This window comes from Festucalex cinctus, chromosome 21 (assembly GCF_051991245.1).
Source record: "Festucalex cinctus isolate MCC-2025b chromosome 21, RoL_Fcin_1.0, whole genome shotgun sequence".
Taxonomy (NCBI): Eukaryota; Metazoa; Chordata; class Actinopteri; order Syngnathiformes; family Syngnathidae; genus Festucalex; species Festucalex cinctus.
In genome coordinates, this window is record NC_135431.1 from 14,630,211 (window position 1) to 14,657,039 (window position 26,829).

At 37.3% G+C, this 26,829-nt stretch overlaps 1 protein-coding gene across 3 annotated transcripts; it reads left to right on the top strand.

Annotated features, from left to right (window-relative positions):
- The first annotated feature begins 623 nt into the window (after nucleotides 1-623).
- dusp10 (dual specificity phosphatase 10) lies at nucleotides 624-15,403 on the top strand. Of its 3 annotated transcripts, none has more exons than XM_077510877.1 (5): nucleotides 624-931; nucleotides 1,532-2,325; nucleotides 6,753-7,121; nucleotides 8,437-8,714; nucleotides 8,813-15,403. In XM_077510877.1, exons 2-4 carry the CDS (start codon nucleotides 1,578-1,580, stop codon nucleotides 8,700-8,702), a joined length of 1,383 nt encoding a protein of 460 aa, XP_077367003.1. In that variant the 5' UTR covers nucleotides 624-931; nucleotides 1,532-1,577; the 3' UTR covers nucleotides 8,703-8,714; nucleotides 8,813-15,403. The 3 variants fall into 3 exon arrangements, with proteins under 3 accessions (XP_077367003.1, XP_077367004.1, XP_077367002.1); XM_077510878.1 differs by having other exon boundaries at nucleotides 9,351-15,403; XM_077510876.1 differs by having other exon boundaries at nucleotides 626-931; nucleotides 8,437-15,403.
- The last annotated feature ends 11,426 nt before the right edge of the window (nucleotides 15,404-26,829 follow it).

A 26,829-nucleotide genomic window follows, 5' to 3' on the forward strand; every position in this document is an offset into this window, starting at 1 on the left:
CAGCAAAAATTCCCAGATGCATTTAAAATGATTTTAATATAAATTATATAATACATGGAGGTAATTCATTGTAAGATGTATTAGTTTTTAAATGTAACTACTTAAAAATTTACTTGTTATCAAAGATTACTTGAGTAGTTTTACATTTTCTGGTACTTTGCTAATCAAGTTTAAATTTGGGGGGTGTACTGTGTACCTTGTGTTAAACCAGACTATATTTACGCTCACGTACTGTATGATATTGTCTTAGAAACAAAATAACAGGAAGGAAAGTAACAGATTTTATATAGTTATACACTTTTGGTTTAGTTTTCAAAGTAACCCTTATAAATATATTTGACTTTTAACTGTGGAACAAGTTATTGAAACATTTCCACGCCTACAGAAGGGCCCTTGGGAAACGTAACATTTTGAAACTTCCTTTTTCACGAGCATCACACGAACGGACCTCCACTTCTGTTTCCACATTGCCGAACAGTACGTGAAAGCACCGCATCTTCTTCCTGGTTTCTCAGCGTGATTGCTGATTGGCTCTCCGTGACATCATCGCTACGCTTACATGCGGCTGAAGGCGGTTTGAAGCCGCGGTTTTAAAGCGACAGACACTCCCATCAGCACCTCCTCCCCCTCTTGGCTCGGAACCAGACGTCCCAGCTAAAAACCCCTCCCACTGCAGGGCGGGACCTCAATGTACCCAAAAGATGCATTTAATATTAATGAAGTCGCGAATTGGCTCCGACTCGCGTCAGTCCTGCTGCGCAACTACTGGAGGCTGGCGGACTTCCTTCAACATTATTTCTCGGTAACGGGGTAAAAGTAGCCCAAAAAAAATGTTGCCGAGCCACCGCGCGGGCACTGGGTGAATGGAGGCAACGCTGTCATCGAGCGGAGAATGTGAATTACTGGGCCAAAGACAGCAACACACACACCGGTAAGCAGAAATTCAACGCAAGTTGGGCAATTACAAGTTGATGGAATGAAGACGCTACCGCGGGGATTTCACGTCTTACTATAATTAATGACGCGCAACCATGAGTGATATTTTGTGATGTTACCATGTTTCTTTTCGACTTTATAATGTCAGCATTGCGGATACTTGATTTTATTATTTTAATTTATCGTAGTGGACGATGCTTACGTGCTCATCTCACGTTATATTCACAGCACGTCCTCATGCCGAGTTTCTTGAATGAATTTGCCCATGAATGATTTCTCCGTGCTGGAGGATGACCACGGCAGGCAGAGTGTATGCATGCATGCATGCAAGCATGCATGGCGGTGGTCCTTACATAACATTCCAGAATGACATGCTCTTAAAAAACGCACGCATTTGGAAGGAATTTACCGTCCATCTTGACTTGTGGGAGAGACAAACTGCAGTGTTGCAGTATTTTCTGGTGTAGATGTAACAGAATTGGCCACAAGGAAAAGAACAGAGATGGATTCAAATTGAATTAGCTTTTAGTGTTTGTTTTTGTGATTAATTTGGGTGCTGCCACTGATTCACCATCCGCCTCTAAAAATCTTACAGAGCGGCGTGTTGAGTTCTCCGTAGACGTCCAGCCCTCGGCCTCCCCATGCCTCCATCTCCCCTCGACGACAGAATTGTGGTGGCGCTGCCAAGGCCGATCCGACCTCAGGAACTCCGACTGCGAGCGGACACCAGCTACCCGGACTCCATCGCCTCCACCAGCAGCGACGACGCGGTCATCGGCGCCACCGTGGTGAAGATCCGGGCGACGGCCAACCTTGTGACGTATATGCCCTCATCCAAGGGTTCCACGCGCTCCTTGTCGTGTGGATGCAGCAGTGCCAGCTGCTGCTCGGTGACCACCTACGAGAAGGACAGCCCCGGCCTCAACCACAGCCAGGTGAGCGCCAGCAGCCCCAACCTCAGCTATGCCGGCAACCATGAAGCGTTAAGCGCCTCCAGCCTCGCCCCGGGCGCCACCGTGAGACTCATCCACCCCAACGAGCTGGCCAAGCGCATGACCTGCTGCCCCATGGGCCACCCCGTCGGGCCCACGCCGGTCATCGTCGACTGCCGGGCCTTCACCGAGTACAACAAGAGCCACATCCGGGGCGCCGTGCACATCAACTGCTCGGACAAGATCAGCCGGCGGAGGCTGCAGCAGGGGAAGATCACCGTGCTGGACCTCATCTCCTGCCGGGAGGGCAGGGACTCGTTTAAGGGCATCTTCTCCAAAGAAATCGTGGTCTACGACGACAGCACCGCCGACCCCGGCAGGCTGGCGCCCTCGCAGCCGCTCCACGTGGTCCTGGAGTCGCTGAGGAGGGAAGGCAAAGACCCCATCATTCTCAAAGGTGAGCCCGTCTGGCAAAATACAAACGCACGATAGGCCGGGATTGGAAAGCGGGGGGATAGAAAGTGCAATTTCATGGGCTTTAGTTTGACTCTGGAGGCACTAAATCATTCTCGACGTCTGAGAAGCAATGAGCGGTTTAAGCGGCGCTTTAGCGCCAATATAAAGGCGGGATGAAGCCGTGAGAGGTTGCGTAATAGTGTGCAGTGTGTGTGCAAAGCCCGTTAAACTTTGACCTTTATTGTGATCAGCTGACCTGGCCTGTAGGCAAATTGCTTGTTTAATCGTGTGAAACGGCGCGGCGTAAAATGACTTCACGTGCACGTTTACTAGCATAAATACAGAGTGCGAGGCAGGGTGGGAGAAGCAGCTGTTACGGCAGCGTGTTGATTGGCTGCCACGTTTTACGCCATTGCTGTGTTGTGTCGGGATCGAGGCTGTGTGAGTGTTCTTTGCAAGTCTGCTAGTCACAGTCGAGTTATGTGAATGCTCACGGTTGAACATTTATGCTCAGGGCTGCTTAGCAAAATTATTATTCAGTATAACGGGGTCATCAACATGGCGCTCGCGGGCGCAAGGTGGCCCCCCTAAGTGGTATCCTGTGGACCTATTGTAAAAACAGATCACACTTGATTGGACATAGTGATTTCCTAGGAATGTTGTCAGAGGGAATGTTTACTCAAGGGGTCCTGAAGGGCATTACGCAACAACAAATAACTAAACAGAAAAATAAAAAACAAAAAAACAAAGCACAGCAACAAATTAAAAAACAAAACAAAACACGCAAAAATAAAAAAATCACAACAGCAATTTTTTTTAAATCACAAAAGCAATTTAAAAAAAACATAAGAACAGAAACAAGAAAGATAATCACTAATTGTTTTTGATTTTCTGTTGTGATTATTATTTTTGTTTTTATTTGCTGTTTTATTTTTAGATTGTTTTTTGTTGCAATTACTTTTTTTTGTTTTTTATGGGTTTTAATTTGCTGTTTTTATTTTTTTGTTTTTGGGTTTCTGATTTTCTGTTGCAATTAGGTTTTTTTATGTTTTTTTTTTTTTTAATTTGCTGTTTTATTTTTTGGTATTTTTTGTTGCAATTTTATGTTTTGTTTTGTTTTTTATTTTCTGTTGCGATTTTTTGTTAATTTGCGGTTTTGTTTTAATTTGCTGTTTTATTTTTATTTTTTAGGTTTCTGATTTTCTGTTGCGATTAGCTTTTTGTTTTTGTATTTTTTAATTTGCTGTTGTGTTTTATTTTTTTGTTTTGATTTTCTATTGCGATTATTTTTTGTTAATTTGCTGTTTTGATTTTATGTGTTTTAATTTGCTGTTTTATTTTTTGTTTTTGGGTTTTTGATTTTCTGTTGCATTTTGGTTTTTGGGCGGCACGGTAGTCGAGTGGTTAGCACGTCCGCTTCCCAGTTCTGAGGTCTCCGGTTCGAGTCCAGGCTCGGACCTTCCTGGGTGGAGTTTGCATGTTCTCCCAGTGCCCGCGTGGGTCTTCTCCGGGTACTCCGGTCTCCTCCCACGTTCCAAAGACATGCATGGCAGGTTAATTGGGCGCTCCGAATTGTCCCTAGGTGTGCGTGTGAGTGTGGATGGTTGTTCGTCTCTGTGTGCCCTGCGATTGGGCTGGCAACCAGTCCAGGGTGTCCCCCGCCTACTGCCCAGAGCCAGCTGAGATAGGCGCCAGCAGCCCCCGCGACCCTTGTGAGGAATAAGCGGTCAAGAAAATGGATGGATGGATGGATGATTTTCTGTTGCATTTAGGTTTTTGTGTTTTTTTTTTTTTTTATTTGCTGTTTTATTTTTAGTTGTTTTTTGTTGTAATTGCTTTTGGGGGTTTTTTCATTTGCTGTTTTTTTTTTTTTTTTTTTTTTTTTTTTTGATTTTCTGTTGCAATTATTTTTTGTTAATTTGCTGTTTTATTTTTTGTTCTTGGGTTTCTGATTTTCTGTTGCGATTAGCTTTTTGTTTTTGTGTTGTTGTTGTTTTATTTGCCGTTATATTTAGAGTTTTGTGTTCTTTAATTTGATGTTGTGTTTTTTGGATGGATGAGTATTTAGTATAGTATATAGTATAAGTATATATGATGGATGAGCAGTATTTAAAAAAAAAAAAAAAAAAAAAAAAAAAGATGGATGGACAATAAATTGATTCACTGATTGTCAAAAATGTGCCAAAGAGTAAAGGTTAAATAAATGGGAGAGGGATGGGCGAGTACTTCGGCACACCCAGCACAGAATCTGCAGCACCTCCATCTTTAGTGCAGCAAAACACATCCCTCCATCACTTGATTGCGTGTCTTAGAGCAACGACTGTCTGACATTTCCATCTCATGAACTATTTTATTTTGCACATGCCTCCGTCTCATTATTTTTTCACAGGCATGCAAACGTCCTGTACGACTACACTGCCACTGCTTTCGTTGGCTACACTGGAGGCAACCAAATTACATCCTGGTTGACCGGTTTTTGACCTCGCCTTTAACTAATCAACTATTCTCTATCAAAGGCTCGACGCGGGACATAGGACAACTCAGCTGCCTCCGTTTTCGACTTTTCTCTCCGGCCAGCGAAGCTTTGTTCCGTCATTCGTGATGAGATTCACACGAGGCTAAAATTAACCTCGGTTTGATGAAATGCGCGCTTAAAATATTTGCTGTGGATTGATGCGTTGCCCGCTCTTCAAAAATGAAATGCATCAGGCGCTGTGTGTGTTCCGCACATGTGGGGATAAAAGTGGATTCAGGTTTGACCTCCAATTTAATGCTAATCTGTAGAGAAAGCAAACAACAGCTGACTCACAGCTTTTTAGTGTAGGCTACTAAAACCTTGTTATACGTTGGTAGGCGGATGCAAACATACAATATGTTGACATTACATATTTATTTATACATGCCTGTTTAACATAATAAGGGCATTGTTTCAATTAAACCATGGAGTTTTTAGTCTGGCATTATCAAACTCTCAAATTGTCATTGTGCAGGTCAAACCTCCTTGAGCATGCTCCGGGAACGGGTAATGACCAATCATGGCTCAATTTGCCCACGTCACATGACCAAACCCAGAAAACAGGTGAGCCGTGATTGGTTGTTTCCTGAGCACCTGTGATGTCATTTTCAGTCAACAGCAAGTTGCAAAATATGTTTGTAAAGGTATTAATTGTACATAAAAAAAAAATATATATATAAACAGAACATGAACTTTTTAGTGCTGAAAATGGCTGGTCTAAGTTGTGGCGCAGGTGGTTTTGTGATTTGGGTAGATTTGATCAAGGTTGCAGGCAGATGGATTCTGAGTTCCTCGGACGTGTGTGGCATCGTATTTCGTTCGTAAATATGACAACCGGGTGCATCAAACCCTCTAAATCCAGGTGCTCAATATGTCCATCGTAAAGGTAGCACTGGTAGGAGGGCTGGTTTTAAACAAATCGAATCAAATCTGTAATTGATTTTCCTTTTTGAGCGTGATTGTTATTATTTTTTTTAATCATGTTCTTGATATTTAAGAATTGATGTTCCATAATTAATCAATATTGGATTGAACTGAAGTGAATCAAATCAAAACAAATCGGAGAAAATTTAAATGCAATCAAACTGAACTCTTGTGAATCGAAATCAAATCGATTTGAGGAAATTTGAATCGATACCCACTCCTAATTGGTAGATCGTATGACATTTACAAAAAAAATAAAAAAAATCATTCAAATAAGCATTCAAATGAGGTGCTGAGCCATATTACCCGCCCTGTTTTTTAATAAAAAAAAAATAAAAATAATAATAATAATAATAATAATAATTTGTATTTATTTATTAATTATTTTATTTTTAAGCTCATTGGTAGTACTCTGTGCTCCCAAACTGTAGACACGGTTGCCATGCAAGTTCGATCCCCAAGCGGAACAAAAAGTTTTTTTTTAAATGAATAAATAAAAACATAGACACCGTGTGCCTCTTGTGGGCTGAAATGAAAGGAAAAAATCTGCATCCATTGGCCGGGAAGCAAGTCAGTTGTGTTCACTCCCACAACGTTGCTAATACAATACAAATTTAAGCGCACATCTACAAAAATACTAAAAGAAAAAACAAACACTCTATTTGGACTGCAATTATTGATATTGTGGTCAAGCTATTGCATATTGTTCACTCAACGTATAAAGTAACTCCTCACCTGCCCAAGCACCAAAAGGGGAAGCTTGCAAGGCTGTGCGATGACCTCACATTAAATCATATGTCAACTATTGCTCTGTGAACAATATGTGCACTGTGTATGTGTGCGTGTCTATTTCCACACTACTCAACGGGATTATGGGTGGCAGGTGCAAACCAGTTATATGGAGGGCAAAAGTTCAGTGAGAGGCATCATAAAAATGGAGTCTCTGTTAGCTATTGTCATAATAATAAAACAATCCATTTTGTTTCCAGGAGGCCTTAGCTGCTTCAGGCAGAGCCACGAGAACCTGTGCGAACACTCGCTGCATCTCCACGAAGGCCCCGACTCGGGCGCGGCCGCCGGCCTCTCGGGGGCGCTACCTCACACCCTGCCCTCCACCCCGGACATCGAGAACGCCGACGTGACGCCCGTGCTGCCCTTCCTCTACCTGGGCAACGAGCGCGACGCTCAGGACATCAATTTGCTGCAACACCTGAACGTCGGCTACGTCCTCAACGTCACCACCCACCTGCCGCTTTTCCACTACGAGACGGACCTGTTCGTCTACAAGCGTCTGCCGGCCACCGACAGCAACAAGCAGAACCTTCGCCAGTACTTCGAGGAGGCGTTTGAATTTATTGGTAGGAAAGCATATTTATTGTGCTCTATATTAAAATAGAAAGAAGTCACTGGCTGTCTGTCACAGTGCTCAACTTGCATCCATCCATCCATCCATCCATCCATCACATTTTGCTGAAATTTAAATCTTAAATCAGCTGGGATAAGCCCCAACTCGCCCATGATCTTAATGAGGACAAGTCCAATAATAATTTTTAATTTTTGAGTCCATGTTTGCTGAAAACGAAGTTGGTAATAGATATTAAGGCCCAACTGATTCATCCGCTGATATTGGCGCTTATAAAATAAGAAAAAAATGGGCAGATTTTTTTGGGGGGGGGTACTGATTCCCCCGCCCTTTTTTTGTTTCAAATGAACACATTACAAATTTTTAATTTTTGTTGATTTTTTTTTTTTTACAAGTTAACACACTACAATTACTACATTTAGTTATTTATTTTCATTTTTTAAAATTTGTATTTGTTTTTATTTTATTTTATTTTATTTTTTATTTTATTTTATTTTATTTTTTTTTAATGTGCTGATTTTTCTCTATTGATATTAAGGCCCAACTGATTCATTGACTTGATATTTGCTGTTAAAATCAGAAAAATATTGGTATTGGCATTTTATTTCTATTTTTTGCTACATCCCCCCTTTTTAAATTTATTTGTTAAATTAACAAATTACAACTTTTCGATTTTTGATTATTTTTAAAATTGTGACGATTTAAAAAAAAAAAAAAATACAACTTGACAATTATTTGGCGAGAATTTTTGCTGCCTTTTCTCTGTTGATATTGAGGCCTGACCGATTAATCGGCCAATATTATCTCTTTTAAAATCAGAAAATATTGGCAGATTTTATTAATTTTTTTGCTCATATACCCTTTTTATTTATTTATTTATTTGTTTGTTTATTACAAATGAAAGGATTACAACTTTTAGAATTTTTGCAGATTTTTTTTATACAAATTAACATTACAACTTGTCGATTCATTACTGAGGTGTTTTGGTGTGTTTTTTTTTTTTTTTTTTTTTTAATATATTTGTATATTGGACAAAGACAGCCATTCAAACACACATATTTACAACAATATAGTTGAACTTTTAAGTTATCAAACTTGCAGTCCGGGGGCCAGATCCGGCCCCACCGCATGCTTTTATGTGGCCCGCGAAAACAAATTTTGTGCGTTGAATTCTGTGATCCTTGCTAAAATGTGTACCAACATTTCAAATTGTCATGTATAATATGTGATGACGTTAGAATTTTTGTACTAATTTTTTTTTGGTCCGTCTTTTTACAGTAAGTTTAACACTGATTTTCATCGTGTTCCAGAGGAAGCACACCAAGCCGGTATGGGCCTTCTGATCCACTGCCAGGCCGGCGTGTCCCGCTCTGCCACCATCGTCATCGCCTACTTGATGAAGCACACCTGGATGACCATGACGGACGCCTACAAGTTTGTCAAAACCAGGAGGCCCGTCATCTCCCCCAACCTCAACTTCATGGGCCAGCTGCTGGAGTTCGAGGAAGACCTCAACAACGGAATCACGCCACGGATCCTCACGCCAAAGCTCACGGGTGTGGAGACCATCGTCTGATGAACCGCTCCTGTGAGTAAGCCACTATATATATATATGTTTTTTTTGTTTTTTTTTTCGAATCTCTCACCCCCGCCCGTGCCCGTCTTGGACTCTGCGGAGTGCCAAAGCTGTGGGTCAGCAAAGCTGTGGGTCAGAACTATCCCGACTGTTTTGGACCTGGCCGACGTCCCGGAGGAGATGTTGAGACGGCGAATGTGCCGGCTTGGAATTGTTCCATGTGGGACTGCGGAGGAGCAAGCGTGAGACAGGAGAAGTTCACACTTCACACTGTGGCGCACATGTTGGCGGGTGCTGGCCAATAGTGTTGCCAGTCCAAAAAAATAAACAGTTGAAGACATGTCTGGTGTGTTAATGTTCTATTTTTATACAGGGGTGACCATTACAAGCCCACTCTGGCTTACTGTGCAATAATTTCTGAATGGAATGCAACTTTGATCTTCTGTGTATATATTGGAAACATTTCCAGCTCTTGGCTGAATTTTGGTGTCATGTCATTCATACTGTTTACTGCAGTGCATTTATGTTTTGGGTACAATATTTATTAGGGATGGGCGCTACATTTGCAGTCAGTTGTTTTGCATTTTTCATTGAATCAATGACCACAAAATCCCACGAATAATACGCACGCCATTTTACTTTTTTCAGAACAAACACCAGGACAAGTCCTCAACTTTTGAGTACTCAGCGATACCGATACCAGGTACTGATACTAGGGCTGTATGATATTGGAAAAACATTTGTTATAGTTAGTGTTGTTCCGATACCGTTTTTTGGCCCCCGATACCGATACCCAGCTTTGCAGTATCGGCCGATACGGATACCATACCGATACTTAAGTTTTTTTTTGTTTTTTTTTTACTCAACATGAAAAAGCTGTCCTGTCATTGGTTCAGAGCATTCAAGGGCCAATAGGCTATCTTAGATCGGCATGCAGTGAACATGTCACATATCAGTGAATGTCGTGCACCAGCAAAACACAAGATGCTGCATCCAAAATCCTATATTAGCGTTGGATTTAATAGTATCGGCATGTTACTTGTGAGTACTCACTGATACCGATACCACTGTTTTAATGCAGTATCGGCGCCTCTGCCGATACCAGTATCGGTATCGGAACAACACTAGTAATAATTGTAGAATATTCCAAAATCGATGATATTGCGATATTTAACATGTACCTAAAGAAATAACATTTTTATTGTCGTGTGGCAAAATAAACAAGCTCAATGTGTTCTTAGGTAATTAAAATTACACTGGATAATTTTCAACAATTGGTTGGTGATGCACATTTAAGTTTGCGTCTGACTTGTCAAATTCAGGTAAAAGCATAAAATTCTATATAAAACGTATAACGCACGTCTTTGCGATACGCATTTTGAATGTGCCAATATTGGATTATCCAAGTTTTTTTTAGATATATTGCCTAAGCCTAAGGATGCCACTAGTACATTTGATACATAAAATATCTTAAAGAAAGAGGTATATATCCCAATATGGTATTTTTTCTTTAATTGCATAAATTAATGTCAATTCTCTATTCTTGTAATTTCTCATTTCAAGTGCGAGGACTTGAAGTCACCGATACCAAGTACCAATATCACTAGTAATTTTGATACATAAAATCCAACCCCCCTCCAAAACGGCATAATTTTAGAAGAAGAATATAAAGAGTGCAGCCAATACTGATATCAGCCGCCATCGCAAGTACCGATACCTTGAAGTACCGGTATCGGGATGATACGATACCTGGTATCTATATCAACCCATCCCTACTTTAACTCATTCGCTCCCAACCATTTTCACGGAAGCAATCCCGTTCGCTCCCGGTTGTTTTACTGGATTTTGACTGACTTCGCAAGGCCCCCAGAATATTGTTCTATTGCTATAAAATCATGGAACCTATCAAACGAAAGATTAAAGTCTCCTTTCATCAGGAAAAAAAAGTATGTTTCTATCTCTTTCCGTTTTGCAGGAATTAGCATTAGAATATAGCTAAGTTTCATCAATTTTCACAAATCTATTTAGAAGTGTAATTGAGCTTTTTTTCAACATGGCCCTGGTTGATCTCCTTTGCTCTGCTGCCATCTGCTGGCTGTTTGTGTAATAACTACCATTTCTGCTACCGTTCTTTGCAGTTGAGAGGCTGCATCCAAGCCTTCTGTATGCTCTAGCATTAAAAAAAAAAAAGTATAAATACGTCTTTGGGACACTTAAAACATAAAAAAACGTTTTTGGGAGCAAATGAGTTAAAAGTAGTTAGACATTTAAAATGTTATAGTTTTGATTACAGTACGTGACGCATATTGAGTTACGTTATGTATGAAATGCAATATAAATTATTATTATTATTTTTAAACAACCCCTTAGGTACTGTCAAGGTATTGGTAAATATCTACTGTAAATAGGCCCTTGAAAATGAGTGTAATTCACCTGATTTTGTGGTAATTCAACCAAATTATTGAAATAAGCGTATTAATTCATTTTCATGCCCATCCCTAATATTTATAGGTAAGCGTTTTCTAGCTGTGGTTCTCAACTGTTGTCACCCTGGGACCTGCATTGTTGTAAAGTCGAGACTCACTTATAGAGATAAAGAAAATGTGTTGTTTGAAAATAGCCACTGATAATGGAAAATGATGTTTCAAATGAGTTTAGCCTCCAGTCAAAAGCGTATTGCTAGCCATGATGTTAGCTACAGTAGCTAGCTAGCTAGCTAGTGGCTAAGAGTACACGGCACACTTCCAGTCAGATCTCCGTGCGGAAAAACACAAATACAGCAGTACCTTGACTTTAAAGGGTGAGTTTTCAGAATTCTGCTTAATGTTTTTGTTTTAATTTGTTGCTAGAATTATATTTGAACATTTTTATTACTAGCGGTCTGTGACCCACCTTAAAATGGTCTGTGACCATGTTTGGTTCCTCGACCACCAGTTGAGAATCACTTTTGTATATTTTGCCAAAATCAACAGAACCATATGCATAGTTATGAAAAAAACAAAGACTAGCTTTAGAGCCTCAAAAAAACAACAACACATTTTTCTTAGCAAACAGTTCATCGCCATGGCTACCGTGTCCACTCAACAGGACAAACTGAACATACAACAGGGCTACTGGTGATATTTTAGTGTAACAGAATCGATGAATTTCACTGCCTGCTTTTTTCATTTTTTTTTTTTCTCCTCTTCATCATTATGCTAGCTATATCGTGATTATGTCCTTATTGAGTGTGTGGCTATACTTCCCAAAATATCTTTTAACCGCTGTTATATGATGAATTATGGTAATACATGGTAGCGGAGGTGAGGCGCCAACTGTGGCGTGACCTTTCAACCCTTGACACTAAGCGACAGCCGAGCGAGTATTTCTGCCTCGCGTAGGCCACTGACCTGAATATATGACTTGATAGCCGAAAGCCCATAATACGCATGTGTAATCCGTTGAAGTCACAGGGCGGCCATCTTGCTTCTCCCATCTCGCGGGCAGACTACTGTGTAAACTATACATTATACTGTAAATGTACAGTATATGATCGTATGCCGAGAAATGTTTCTTGGGAGGAGCAATATGGCGGCCTCGCGACTTCAAAAGTTTTGGCCTATCAGCTATCCAGGCATATATTCAGATCAGCGGCGTAGGCAAAGTGTTGCTTTCACGCGCTGTTTCTAGTGCCTCGTTCAATGCCTTAACTCTCGCCTGCATGCGGCAACGCTGCTTGCAGAAGATGATATAAATCATAAATTTATTGCTATGCAGATTAAGAAAACTGCATTGAAATGGAGCCTGGTGAGAATCTGATTTCATCGGGAAAAAAAAAAAGTAGTGCAGTGTAATTAGTGGAAAATGGATATTTTTCGACTTGAACAATTTTTATTTTTAAGGTATGAAAATAAAAACCACGTTTACCACAAATTATGAGGAGAAATTTTGTGGCAAAGTGACATTTTTGGCAGCTGTCTGCCATTGTTTGGGGATTTGCTGCTAGACCGATTTTTGTAGTCACACTCTTTTTGCCATTTGATATAAAATTATTTTGAATTATGTTGCTAGATATGCTTAGACTTGGGCTGATATTAGATTTTGTTGGTATGATAACCGTGAACAAAAATAACGCACTGTATTACAATTACAATTCTAAAATGAAATATTTGGGTGAATAAACAGCATTTTTAAGCAAAACGTAGAATATTTGCTACAAAAGAAGCATTTATCACGTTAAGTTAAATTAAATATTAACATTCTCCTTTTCTCTTCCTCCATTATTAACGTAAAAATTTAATTAGAGGCAATTAAATTCAAAGAGATGACCATTTAAAAAATAAAAGCCACTATTGGTAGTGATTGAAACCTTGATTTTTAAAACCACACAGTAAAACCGGTGATCGGTCCACGCCTAGTTAACACCTGGTTACTCATACCCGGGTCAAATTTTGAGTTAGTGACGTTGGCTGGAAATGTCAAGAGAAAGTGGCAAAAGATTAATATCGGATGATGAGAGTTGCTGTTATGTAAAAAAAATGCGCATTTTTTTGTTTGTGTATGTCTTAAAGACTCATTTACAACATTTTTTTTTTTTTTCTTTTTAACGACAATACGGTTTGTATTTACCTTTACTAGTTCCAGCTGAAACTAGTAAAGGTAAATATACATTTTTTGTCTTTAAAAGAAAGAAAAAGAACCTAAAAATTGATTTTTAACGACAATACGGTTTGTATTTACCTTTACTAGTTCCAGCTTAAACTAGTAAAAGTAAGTACAAATTTTTTGTCTTTAAAAGAAAGAAAAAGAACCTAAAAATTCATTTTTAACAACAATACGGTTTGTATTTACCTTTACTAGTTCCAGTTGAAACTAGTAAAGGTAAATACAATTTTTTTTTGTCTTTAAAAGAAAGAAAAAGAACCTAAAAATGTACTTTTTAACGACAATACAGTTTGTATTTACTTTTACTAGTTCCAGCTTAAACTAGTACAAGTAAATACAAATTTTTGACTTTAAAAGAAAGAAAAAGAACAAAAATGTATTTTTAACGACAATACGGTTCGTATTTACCTTTACTAGTTCCAGCTGAAACTAGTAAAGGTAAATACAAATTTTTTGTCTTTAAAAGAAAGAAAAATAATCTAAAAAAAATCATTTTTAACGACATTACGGTTTGTTTTTACCTTTACTAGTTCCAGCTGAAACTAGTAATGGTAAATACAAACTTTAAAAGGAAGAAAAAAAAACTAAAAAAACAGATGAACGTTTTTAACCACTTCTTTACAGTATTTATCACTTCCAGCCTGAAGAACAATTACAACTTCACCAACTCAAAAATGTGACCAAAATATGATTCATTTTGGGCTTAACTGTAACTGTGAGTAATGATGGTGAGATAGATGAAAAGATAAACCGTAAATTCAACTCTATGCTAAATAGTTTAAAAATAATATGTTTACCCGCAGCCTACATCGTCTAAATTTTCACACTCGTTGACTCATCGTGCATCAGCTTTTACTTGCTTCCTTGGTTGGGTCATTACTGGAGATGATGATGATGAGATGAAATAGAGGGGAGACTTTTAAGGAAGACGTGTTCACGTGCTTCTCCACGCTTGTTATGATTTTATTTGCGCGGAAAATGATGCATAAATAAAGCGCAGGGATGTACAGTGCGTAAAAAATGTATTGGAACAGCTGTCACTAAAAATAGGATAACATCCCGAATGCGGACTCTTCATTCCAGTTGACCGTTTTGAATTGGAAGAGGAATTTTTAGACCCAGATTTGAGTTGAGTCGGATCTAATACATTTGGTGAGCACGTTCCATGTTTTCCTGGTGAAAATCCATGCTATGCAAATGAAAACGTTGCAGGTTGTTTCTACAAAACCACTCTTTGGCGCATGAGTTTGCAATCGGTGTGGTTGATGATGATGATGATGATTATTATTTTTGAATTCAAGTGTGCTGACATGTCCTCACATGTATCACGTCGTCAACTGGTGCTGTGTAACTTGTAACCTTTTAGCACGTTTGTAGCTTCTGCATTTATCTTCAGCGATTCGCCTCGGGCAAAAACAAACAAAACAAAAATGCCACCTGAGCCAATGTTATTTACGAAAAATGTTTTTGTTGAGCGACACATTGCTTTTTCTTTTTTTTTTTTTTTGTATGCACTGATCTGTAAGACAATGTAAACAGTGTCGTGTACATTGACGCATGCCATTGGCTCCTGGTGTGTGAAGGACTCTTGGAGTCCATCTGGTGCTGTCTTTATCCCACAGTGCTTTTCATCGTGTTATGATTTTTTTTTTTAATTATTGTGGTGTCCATAACTTTTAACGAGGCTCTGCTTTGGGCTCAGAGGCTCCATTAGAATGATTTCTAATTCTCTATTTTTTCCTTTCTGTCGCATATTAACTGTCAAGAATCTACAGTCCAATCTTGTGAATATATATCTATTTTCTTTGTTCTGTGTACATTATAACTATTTTTGCACTGACCTATGGACAGATGGATTTATTTTTCTCCACAAAGGGTGCTATTATATCGGAGGCCTTCTTCTCCCTCACCTTTTTTGCATGACTTGCTCTAAATTCTTCAACTTGTCTGTCAACCGTCTACTTCGACTACTGCTACTCCTCCAACAGTTAACACTGAAGCACTGTAATTTTGTAATCTCGACTTGTGAGCTTTGAAAATAAACGGGGAGGCTTCGAGTTTGGTTTCTTGTTTTTTTTTGGGGTTTTTTTGTACCTAATTTCCGATTTTATTTCTTTTTTTTAATTTTTATCTATAGAGAATAATGAAAAAGATGTTACATATGTTGACTTATGAATAATTTATCTTGCAGTGTATTTCCTAGGGATGTTCGATACCAATTTTTTTTTCCAGACCAATAACAGTACAAGTACTCAACTTTTGGGTAGTCACTGATACCGATTTCAAGTACGAATACCATTTGTATGTTTGATACATAAACGTTCCCTCCCAAAAAACAATGCTAATTTTAAAGAAAGCTATATCCCAATATAGCATTTTTCCTAAAAATTGCATGAAATTAATTGCAATTTTTTATTCTTCTAATTTCTAGTTCCTGTCGCGAGTACCGATACCAAGTCATGATACCGCTATTAATTCTGATACATAAAATTTCCAGATAATTTTAAAAGACTCTTAAAATTGCATGAAATTAATTGCAATTTTTTAATTCTTGGAACTTCTAGTTCCTGTCACGGGTACCGATACCAAGTACAGATACCACTCGTAATTCTGATACATAAAATTTCCAGATAATTTTAAAGAAAGACCCTTAAAATTGCATGAAATTAATTGCCATTTTTTATTCTTCTAATTTCTATTTTTTGTCGCGAGTACCGATACCAAGTACCAATACTATTAATACTTTTGATACATAAACTTTCCCCCCAAAAAACAATAATAATTTTAAAGAAAGCTATATATATCCCAATATTGCATTTTTCCTAAAAATTGCATGAAATTAATTGCAATTTTTTATTCTTCTAATTTCTAGTTCCTGTCGCGAGTACCGATACCAAGTCCTGATACCGCTATTAATTCTGATACATAAAATTTCCAGATAATTTTAAAAGACTCTTAAAATTGCATGAAATTAATTGCAATTTTTTTATTCTTCTAATTTCTAGTTCCTGTCGCGAGTACCAATACCAAGTACTAATATCATTAGTACTTTTGATACATAAACCTTCCCCCCAAAAAACAATAATAATTTTAAAGAAAGCTATATATATATCTCAATATAGCATTTTTCGTAAAAATTGCATGAAATTAACTGCAATTTTCTTATTCTAATTTCTATTTCCTGTCGCAAGTACCGATACCAGGTACCGATACCACTAGTAATTCTGATACATAAAATTTCCAGATAATTTTAAAGAAAGGCCCTTAAAATTGCATCAAATTAATTGCAATTTTTTATTCTTCTAATTTCTAGTTCATGTAGAAATTATCGATACCAATACCGATACACTAGTAATTCTGATGCATAAAATTTCCCCCCCAAAAATAATTACAGATAATTTTAAAGAAAGACCCTTAAAATTGCATGAAATTAATGGCCAATTTTTATAATAAAAATAATTCTTATTATTTATGTAATCTATTTTTCGTCATCATGAATGTTGTTGAATTCAATCTCAGTGGAATTGTAATTCATTGCCAATGAGCTGTTAAGTTACTTAGCAAGAACATGATCATTTTCCCCTCTTTTTCGCTTTAATGACAGGAATCTTTATTTATTTTTTGGGCCGATTGCTGATGCGCCGTACGCCTCAATAACAACAAAACAAATGTGACGGCACGGTATTTAAAAGAAAAAGCGATATCATCCTCGGGAAATGTGAGCAAGACTTGAGAATTCTCCGCGCTCCCCTCTTTTTGGAACGTGTCACGTAGCTGCCGGGCCTATATTTATTCAGGCAGTGGGGAAAGGGTCACAGGGGTCAAGATCCCAGCATAGGAACAAGCACCAAAATAGTGGTTAGCGTTGTTTCTAATTACGAGTTGATGAGAGCCCCCCCCCACCGCCCCGCCTCATTAATCCTTCGCTATCAGCACTGGGCAGGCTGGCAGCACCAGAATAGAACGGATCTTTCCAGCGAGCCCCACATGGACGTATTAGGCAAAACGGGCCCGGGGAGGAGGGCCTACCTTTTCCGAAACACACACAGAGGTGCGCGCGCATGACCTCATAACAACAGAGGAGGCGGTGAAATGAAACAGAGGAGCCGCGTGAGCCCGAGGACGGCCGGGCTGGTTATCATCAAAGCAGGCCGCTTTGTCACAGGAAGACGCACTCGCACGACATCGCGCACTAAATGCCGCCGCAGCCTCACTTTGCACTTTTACACAATGGCTTTGTTCGGAATCACTCCCTGTGAGATGTACTGTCGACTTTAGTGCCTTCTCCAAAACTTTTGATGGTCACCAAAAGGTCATTTTAGCTGATTTTTGTAGAACTTTATGGAGGAGCACTCAAACTTTATTCATACATTAAAATGCAACTCAAGGAGCTAAATAGGAATGTAACGATATACAAACATCATGATATGATATTATCACGATAAGAAGGTCACAATACGATAATTATCACGATATTGTGGGGGCGATGGCGATATTTAAAAAAGATCACAATATTGTAAAAAAAGAGAGCTCATACTAAAAAAAAAGCACAATATTGTGCTTTTGTACATAGCATGCATATAAACCACCTACAACAGGGGTGTCCAAACTACGGCCCGGGGGCCATTTGCGGCCCGCCGTCCATTTTTCAGTGGCCCGCGGCATATGCTAAGAATGGCATTTGACTCAGTTAAAATAAATTAATTAAAGTAAGAAGGGAGGGTGTCGAAAAAACAGGTGCCATTAAAGATTATTTTAGTTAACTAAAACTAATGAAAAAACTAAAATTCAAAAAACAATATCCATCCATCCATTTTCTTGACCGCTTATTCCTCACAAGGGTCGCGGGGAGTGCTGGAGCCTATCTATGCTGGCTTTGGGCAGTAGGCGGGGGACACCCTGGACTGGTTGCCAACCAATCGCAGCAAAAAACAATATTGTTACCGAAATAAAATAAAAACTAATTGAAACAAAATTTTATGTTTACAAAACTATAATTGTAGCAAACATGTCCTTTGTTTTAGTCTTTGGTAATTAATTTAATGCATGCGCCCTAGGGGATTATTTTAAATTTGATTTTTAGTAGATTTATTTTGACATAAACCGGAATAATGACGTTTGAAAGTATGTCACACAGAAGTGATGTCATCGAGCAGCAGCCAATAGAAAAGCACCTTCAGATAACGTCGCTCCCATGGTGTTTTTTTTAAATATTGTGCACAAGTAATACACATTTGTTTAAAAAAAATAATACTAACCTAACAAACTAAATTAAAACTATTTTTTTTAAAGAAAAAAACTCATAAAAACTAACAGAACCACTCTGAAAACTAATAAAAATTAACTAAAATGCAAAATTCCAAAACTTTAATAATCCTACTTCCATATTACAAATACATTGTTTTATATACTGTAGCATTTTTCTAAATATGCAAAAGTATGAATTGAATATATTAAAAAAATGGTTTGATGTAAATAAATTATCATTGAATTTAAATAAAACCAAGTTCATAGTTTTTGGCACTAGACAAATCACTCATCAAGTCAAAATTATGGTGAATTCAATTGAAATAGAAAAGGTGAATGAAAATAAATTCCTTGGAGTTGTTATCGGTGATAAATTATGTTGGAAGCCACACATAGAAACTGTTAAAAGGAAAATGTCAAAAATCATAGGGATACTCTATAAAAGTAAGGATGTTTTAAACATGAAATCATTATATATATTATATAGTTCACTATTATTACCATATTTGACCTATTGTGTGGAATTATGGGGAATGACATATAAAACAAATACCAACACCGTTTTCAAATTGCAAAAGAAAGCTATAAGAATTATTAATCGATCAAAATATACAGAACCAACACATCCACTATTTATTAAATTAAATGCAATGAAATTTTATGACTTGGTGGATTTTAAAATAGCACAAATAATGTATAAAGTTTATAACAATTTACTCTGCCACAGTACTCAGAAGTTATTTGAAATTAGACACAGTCCTTATGATATAAGGGGTACAAGTGTGTACAAAAAACCCAAAACAAGAACAAATATTAAGCAAAGGTGTGTATCTGTAAAAGGTGTTAATTTGTGGAATCATTTGGGAATTGATCTGAAAAATTGTGACTCAATGCTGGAGTTTAAAAAAATGTTTAAAAGTAAAGTTCAAAAAAATTACCTATATCAGACCAGAATATGAAAATTGTACATGTGAGTATGTGTAAATGATCTAGATAGGTATTATGGTATATGTTTAGGAAATTTATGTATATATGTTTTTGGCAAATGTGAATATGTTTAAGTGCACTTGTGTATATATATAACTTGGTTTATATATTTCATTTTAATAATAGTAAATTAGAATTGTATTAATAATGAAATAAGTTTAAATATATTGAGTAAAAGGGGTAGGACTAGATAAGTTTCTAACTTCTTCCTACTCCCTTTTGAACATGTAAGCTATGATTGATTGAATGATTATTTTATTGGGATTTTCTTTTCTTTTGATTGTTGTTTTTTTTCTTATCTCTGCTGTTCATCTGTTTATATGTTCAATAAAAAAGAAAAAAAAAAGCACAAATAAATAATTTGTAGCTACAATTTTTAGGACGAAACACAATTTCTCTTCATTATATGGCCCTTGCGCCCTTCCTATTTTCTGTATGTGGCCCTCAAATGAAAAAGTTTGGACACCCCTGACCTACAATCTCGAATAACAATATTGAGGCACTTACTTGCATTTTTTTTTGTTTTGTTTTTTTTTTTGTAAGATCTCAGAATTGTGCATTCGGTAGTCATCCCTCCAACATCCCCCAACATACATAAAAAATAAATAAAATTAATAAATAAAAATGTAAAAATTATTTTAAAAAAAATTATTAAAAATAAAAAATATAAAAATATATATATTTAAAAAAACAAAACAAAACATTTTAGGCAAGGACCACAAGAGCCCCCGTCTGTTGTCCTCTTTGTTTTGATCTCCACCTTTCATTTTCTATGCGCGCATGCATCTAAATAAAGAACGGAGCGGGCACGTGCGCGGACGAAGACCAGCAGTGACTCAAATCGACTCTGAAAGAAGCGAGACATCATCTGATGCGTTCAAGGACAGTCTTGCTGAATGAGGTTCCGGTTACCATGGAAAAAAAACTAATTGCGCGGCACGACGACTGCAGCTTAATGCGGCAACAAAATGTTTTCAAAATAAGTAGATATTTGATAGATCAGTTTCAGTTTTGGGTTTTGCATGTGCGGACGACGTTTACAGTTAGAGGTGAAACCTAAATTAAAACCAGAGGGCTGGTAAACAAAAAAAATGGGAAGCTGTGAGAAAATCAATCGGAGTGATTGCGCAAACATAGGCCACCATTTTGAATGTCCTTAATAGTCCTTGACAGCAATGTTGAAATGTTTCTGATGTCAAAAGCTCCTAGAATCTATTGTTTGCAGAATACTTTATGAACAAAAATATACAGGCCAAACCAGAAGTTACAAACCATTCATTATCAAGATGAACAGGAAATCCAGAGTGGAATTTACCAAAGAATAGCGAGACAAGCCTCACAATGTTTTGTGGTCTGATGAGACAAAGATGACCCTTTGACTTGATCTCTAAGTTCCTCATCAGAAATATTTTCTGTCTCCTGTAAAAAAATAAAAGAATCACCCTCACCGCTCCAATTGGTTTGGCGCGGAGTGTCGTGAGATGACCGATAACTGTGCAGCTGTTGTTTGTGAGGTCACCAAGGAAACCGAAGTAATAAATGGCCCTATCGAGTTACATGACGTTACATATGAAACCTCCACGTCTGGGGAAGTCAGCGACACTAATAGAGGCTCAACTTTACACTTGAGCTCGCCGTCTATGCACTGTGACATGCTGACTGGCCATGACGCAGTATGAGTTATTGCATGTGGACTGCATGTGTATGCATGTATATAGATGCATCCTATGCTAAAAAGTCAAAATCTTCATAATCACAGGAGCTATATTTGTCTCACTACAGCTATAAAAGAATATGCAGTATAGTGGTTTTGTTACAATTAGTTTAAAAAAATTCAGTTGGTTTTGATTGTTTTTTTAGAGCTGGTTGAATAATAATAATGATAATAATAATAATAATAATAATAATATTTCTAATGCTTCATTTTTTTTTAAATATATGGAATATTTGTCACTAAGTATTGTCTAATAAAGGAAAATAAACTGATTCTCAAATGACGGTATTGACCTTCCTTCTTCTGTGTGGACGTGCAGTCATGTATGATAATAATAATAAAGACAAAAACAAAGGAAATGTTTTGCCAAGATTATATTTAGTTATGTAAATGTAAGATGTACTTTCAATTATTTTTCATTTTTTAAATAAGCATTTTCATGCTTATTTTATTTAACGACTGAATTTTTAAAAACCTATTTATTTATTCATTTATTTATTTATTTATTCATTCATTCATTCATTTATTTTTATTTATTTGTTCTAAAGTTGTTGTGCATAATATTTCGGATTATGGGCTAATGTAACACAATTTATAAATGATTTTTTTTTTTATGACATTTTGATGATGAAATATAATAGGTTTAGAACATGAAACTAGGGCTGCTCGATTATGGAAATGATAATAATCACGATTATTTTGGCAATCTCTGAAGATCACTATTATTCAAACGATTAGTTTTTGGTACAAAACAAGAAAATGTTTCACCTTTTAAAAATATTAAGACAATTTTTTTTTTAAAAAGAAACTATAATTATGTAAGGTCCTTTTGGATCAAACAGAATTTATTTATTTGTTTATTTATTTATTTATGTTGGTAAAAACTTGAAGCTGGAGTGCAGCAAGCTGTGCAGTGTGTAGAAGGATGATCATTTATTTTTTGGTACAAAACAGGAAAAAAGCTTAAATGTAAAAAACAAATTAAAAAAAATATTAATAAAATTCTTTGAAACACTAATTATGCAAGTTCCCTGGATGACATTTTTTTTAGTATTAATAAATTAGTTTTAATAATCTTTTTTTTTTTTCTTTTTTTTTACGATTATGCTGATTTTGTAATTGGGGAGTGTAATAACTGAAATTCTAATTGAAATTCGATTAATTGCACATGCCTACCTGAAACAAAAAAAAAAGTTTAAAGTGTAAGGACTGTGGAACTATAACAAAATTATTAAGTAAAAATTCTGAAAAGCTGAATTCAGCAAAAAATGCCTTAAGCTGGATGAAAGAGCTTTTCTCATATGTTGTATGTTGTTTGGTAAAATGATGCAACATGACTACCCCTGGTGATCCCCCTCAGGTTTGAGCCTGAATCAACACTGGTTGTGTGAGTTGAGGCGTTAAAGCAAAATGAGGCCAAGCAGTTAAAATAATGTATCTGGAGCAGAAGAAGAAGAAGAACTCAACATTGTGATGTTATCATTATTAAAAGACTCGCCCATGCCTTGGCGGAGTTCTGCTCCGTTCTTGGTAGCATGTTGTTGTTTTTTTGCCGGTCTTACTGTGCCCCACTGCCCAAAAAAGAGCCCAGCTAAAGGTCATTACACTAAAAATGTCATGACTAGGGTCATGCAAGGGTTATGTTTACTGTCATGACTAGGGTCATGCAAGGGTTATGTTTACTGTCATGACTAGGGTCATGCAAGGGTTATGCTTACTATTATGACTAGGGTCATGCAAGGGTTATGTTTACTGTCATGACTAGGGTCATGCAAGGGTTATGCTTACTGTCATGACTAGGGTCATGCAAGGGTTATGCTTACTGTCATGACTAGGGTCATGTAAGGGTTATGTTTACTGTCATGACTAGGGTCATGCAAGGGTTATGCTTGGGCCATACAAGGATTATGCTTGGGCCATGCAAGGGTTATGTTTGGGCCATGACCGTGAGGTCAAGTGTCTGTTTTGAACTGATGTAAGGAGCATTTAGTTTCAACTGGTAAGACGCTATGTGATGTCAGAAGCTATGTGATGTTAGGAATCTTTAATCTCTTTATCTGGTCAACAGCCAATCAGATACTTCCATGTCAGTCCTGTTACCCACATGTCTAGCCACAACCAATCAGATCGATTCGCTGTCTATATAAGCCTGTCTGAGAAGGGTGTTTTTTTGTCAGATTATTACCTCTGTTCCTCTGTTGCACCTCCACAGCCCAAGTTAGCTTAGCGTCTCGTGATTCTCGATACATTCTCATTGTTTCTCATCTTGTCAAGTTTGTTCTACGCCTCTGGATGTTATGCGAATAAAGAGTGAAAATCTTATTTGTGTCTGCGTTTTTGGGATTCAACTCAAGAACATAACAAAAAATACCGCACATGATTATCACAGATGTCAAGTAGTGGTTATATTAAAAAACTACATCCAATCATCAGTCATGTTTAAATTGATTGATGACATCATTAAAACGGCAAATCAGAGGTAGTGCAATTTCGATCAAGTCACCGTAGAGAAGCGTCACCTCACGCCACCGAATCCTAAACGCGGCAGCTCAAGCGAGTCTACGTGACATATGGTCGGGCGTCACCACACTGAGCTGTGTTCTGCGAGTCGCGCAGTAGTGACTCATATCAAAACAAACCCTTCCATGCACCACAAATGTGCAACGGCGAGTCTTCGCTCTGCTTCAGCAGTTGTGGATATGATCTTATGCGGAGCCCCTTCTCAGTCCTCAGCACTATTGTAGACGTCTCATGCCATCTGTAATCTTTTTTACGCAGAGTGAAATAGGCCAAGACCGCCTGTCTCACTCTCTCTCTGTCTATGTCTCATTGCCCTGCTTGTATCACCTGACAAACTTGAATGATGATTCATAAAGTCGACTAAAGCTAGGATGCTCAACTGGTGGGTCGGGAACAAAAAGTGGGTCACTGGGTTTGCTCCAGTACCGATATTCGACATCAGAGTCCATTGTTGTATGGATTGCAGTTTAAAAACACGAATAGTAGAACTTAATTCACTTTCAATGAAATGTTAACGGTTCTTGCAAAGAAAAACTAATGTTTGCAGGTTTTTGTATTTTTCAGCTGATGAAATGTTGAACATCATAAGGTTGTTAGATATTACATCATCGAATGTGACTTCATTAAGCGTAGCCTCAAAATGGTTTGTGGTCTGATGAGACAAAGATGTATTTAAACTGGGAATTAGTAACATCCCGGTTAATTCAATTGAATTCCTTCAACACGAACACACAATCCACTCAGCTATAATAAATTGTTACATCAATGTATTTTTCATAGTGTTTTCACCCGAATGTGTGTGCCACATTTTGAGTAAAAGAAAGTGACAGACAAAGGCCTTATAAAGAATACATCACAAAACAGAACATGAGACAAATTTAACGTGGGCTTTCTCAGAGAGTGACTTATGATCCTTTCCTTTGTTTTTGATGCCATGTTTTTTTCCCTTTATTTATTATCAGAGATGAGACATAAGTGGAGCTGATTCAGGGCTTTTTATAAATAATTCAAATCGGGTGTGAAGGCACAACAGTGCAGCTCAACAGTGCAGTTGAAGCTTCCCGCAGGCCTCGTCACAAGCGTGCAAAAAATGTTGGAAGCTGCTGCACTCTTGTGGACGATATAGTGATGTACTCGACTGTATTTTCACCCAGGATGAAGCTGGCCAGATGGACCAGTTTAAAGTAAATGGAGTGCACTTATATAGCACTTTTATCGACACTATATTGTACTCAAAGCGCTTTTCAAATGCTCTCATTCACCCCCACTTCATGATGTTTTTGCTGGAATGTGCCATCACATAGATTCTGTAATTCACATTGATCCAGGCAGTAAAAGTGAAGGGTTATGTCTGCAGACTATCAAAGCAGACAGACTGGTTATTTATTTATGCAAGAAACTATCTCAAGATTTCAAAGTAATAGTTCTAAATTGGGTGGTGTTTCAGAATATTACAGTGCTGCTTTTAAAAATATTATCGGTGTTGGCAACTCATGTATAAGAATTTAATTGAAATGTGTAAATAATTTAGACTAAGTCAGCTTAGTGAGCAAATAATTCAGTTTAGTTTTTAAAATAAACACATTTACGTGTGAAAACGTAATGATAAAAATATGTGAAATTAGCAAAAAAAGAAAGAAAATACAACTTTTAAATGTTAAAAGTAACACTAAAACTTAAAAAATACCGTTTATGTTAAAAGAAACACCAAATCTGTGTGAAATTAACACCAAAAATGAAAAGAAATAATACCTTTTTTTGTGTGTGTGTTAAAAGTAACACCAAAACTGGGAGAAATTAACAATAAAAAAGAAAGGAAATAACACTTTTAAATGTTAAAAAATAATGCTGACAATGGGAGAGATTAACACTGAAAAGTGAAAGGAAATAGCACATTTTGAAGTGTAAAAAGTTCACTTTTATGTGTCAATAACACTTTGATTGTTGTAAATTAACTCTACCAAAGAGTAACATTTTTTTTTACATTTTCATAAGTGTAAATTTAACTCGGAACAAGTGAGAACAATGTGGGACTTAAATTTACACCTGCGATTTTACTTTTGACATGTAGCTTTTGGCCATTGTAAGAAGACACAACACGTAAAGTGCAGTATGATACTGTAGCGTCCAAAAAGAACACCACCAGCGCGGTATGCTAACGTTAGCAAGTGACTTTAATTTTGCCATTTGTAGCCTTCAATCAACAACAGCGTATACTAACGCTAGCAAGTGCATTTAATTTGTCATTTTTAGCCTTCAATTAACAACAGGGTATGCTAATGTTGGCAAGTGTATTTAATTTAGTCATTTTTAGCCTTCAATCAACAACACGGTATGCTAACGCTAACAAGTGTGTTTAATTTTGTCATTTGTAGCCTTCAATCAACAACAGCGTATGCTAATGCTAGCAAGTGTATTTGTCGTTTTTAGCCTTCAATCAAGAATCGGGTATGCTAATGCTGGCATGTATATTTCATTTGTCGTTTTTAGCCTTCAATCAAGAATTGTTTATGCTAACACCAGCAAGTGTATTTAATTTGTCATTTTTAGCCTACAGTCAACAAGAGGGTATGCTAACATTAGAGATACTGAAAAAAGTACTTGCTGAAACCTGTCTTTGCTAATGAAAATTTGTCAGGAGTTAAAATCTTTAGGATATCAACTTATCACATTACAGTTGTCTCAAGCCATGCCTTGTGGAAAAAGTGCGGCATAAATTGTCTCTGCACTCTTGGAAGGTCTCTAATACACACAAAGTGCAAATCAGCCGTCTCTTCCACTCCAACTTGATTTGTGTGCTAAACAAGCTAAGCTGCACATCATTGTTTGTGCCATCTTGTCCCAGCAGAGCTCAATTGATATGACGGGAAAAGGTATGACTATGACAGGCCGGGGGGCACGGAAGGACAGAGGGACGCAGCAATGTGCAATAAAAGTGTCATTTTTCAACTCCTCTGTAAACAGCTCGTTATGTTGAGATGAGCCATTGCCTATTATGGGCTCCATCCAGCCGGT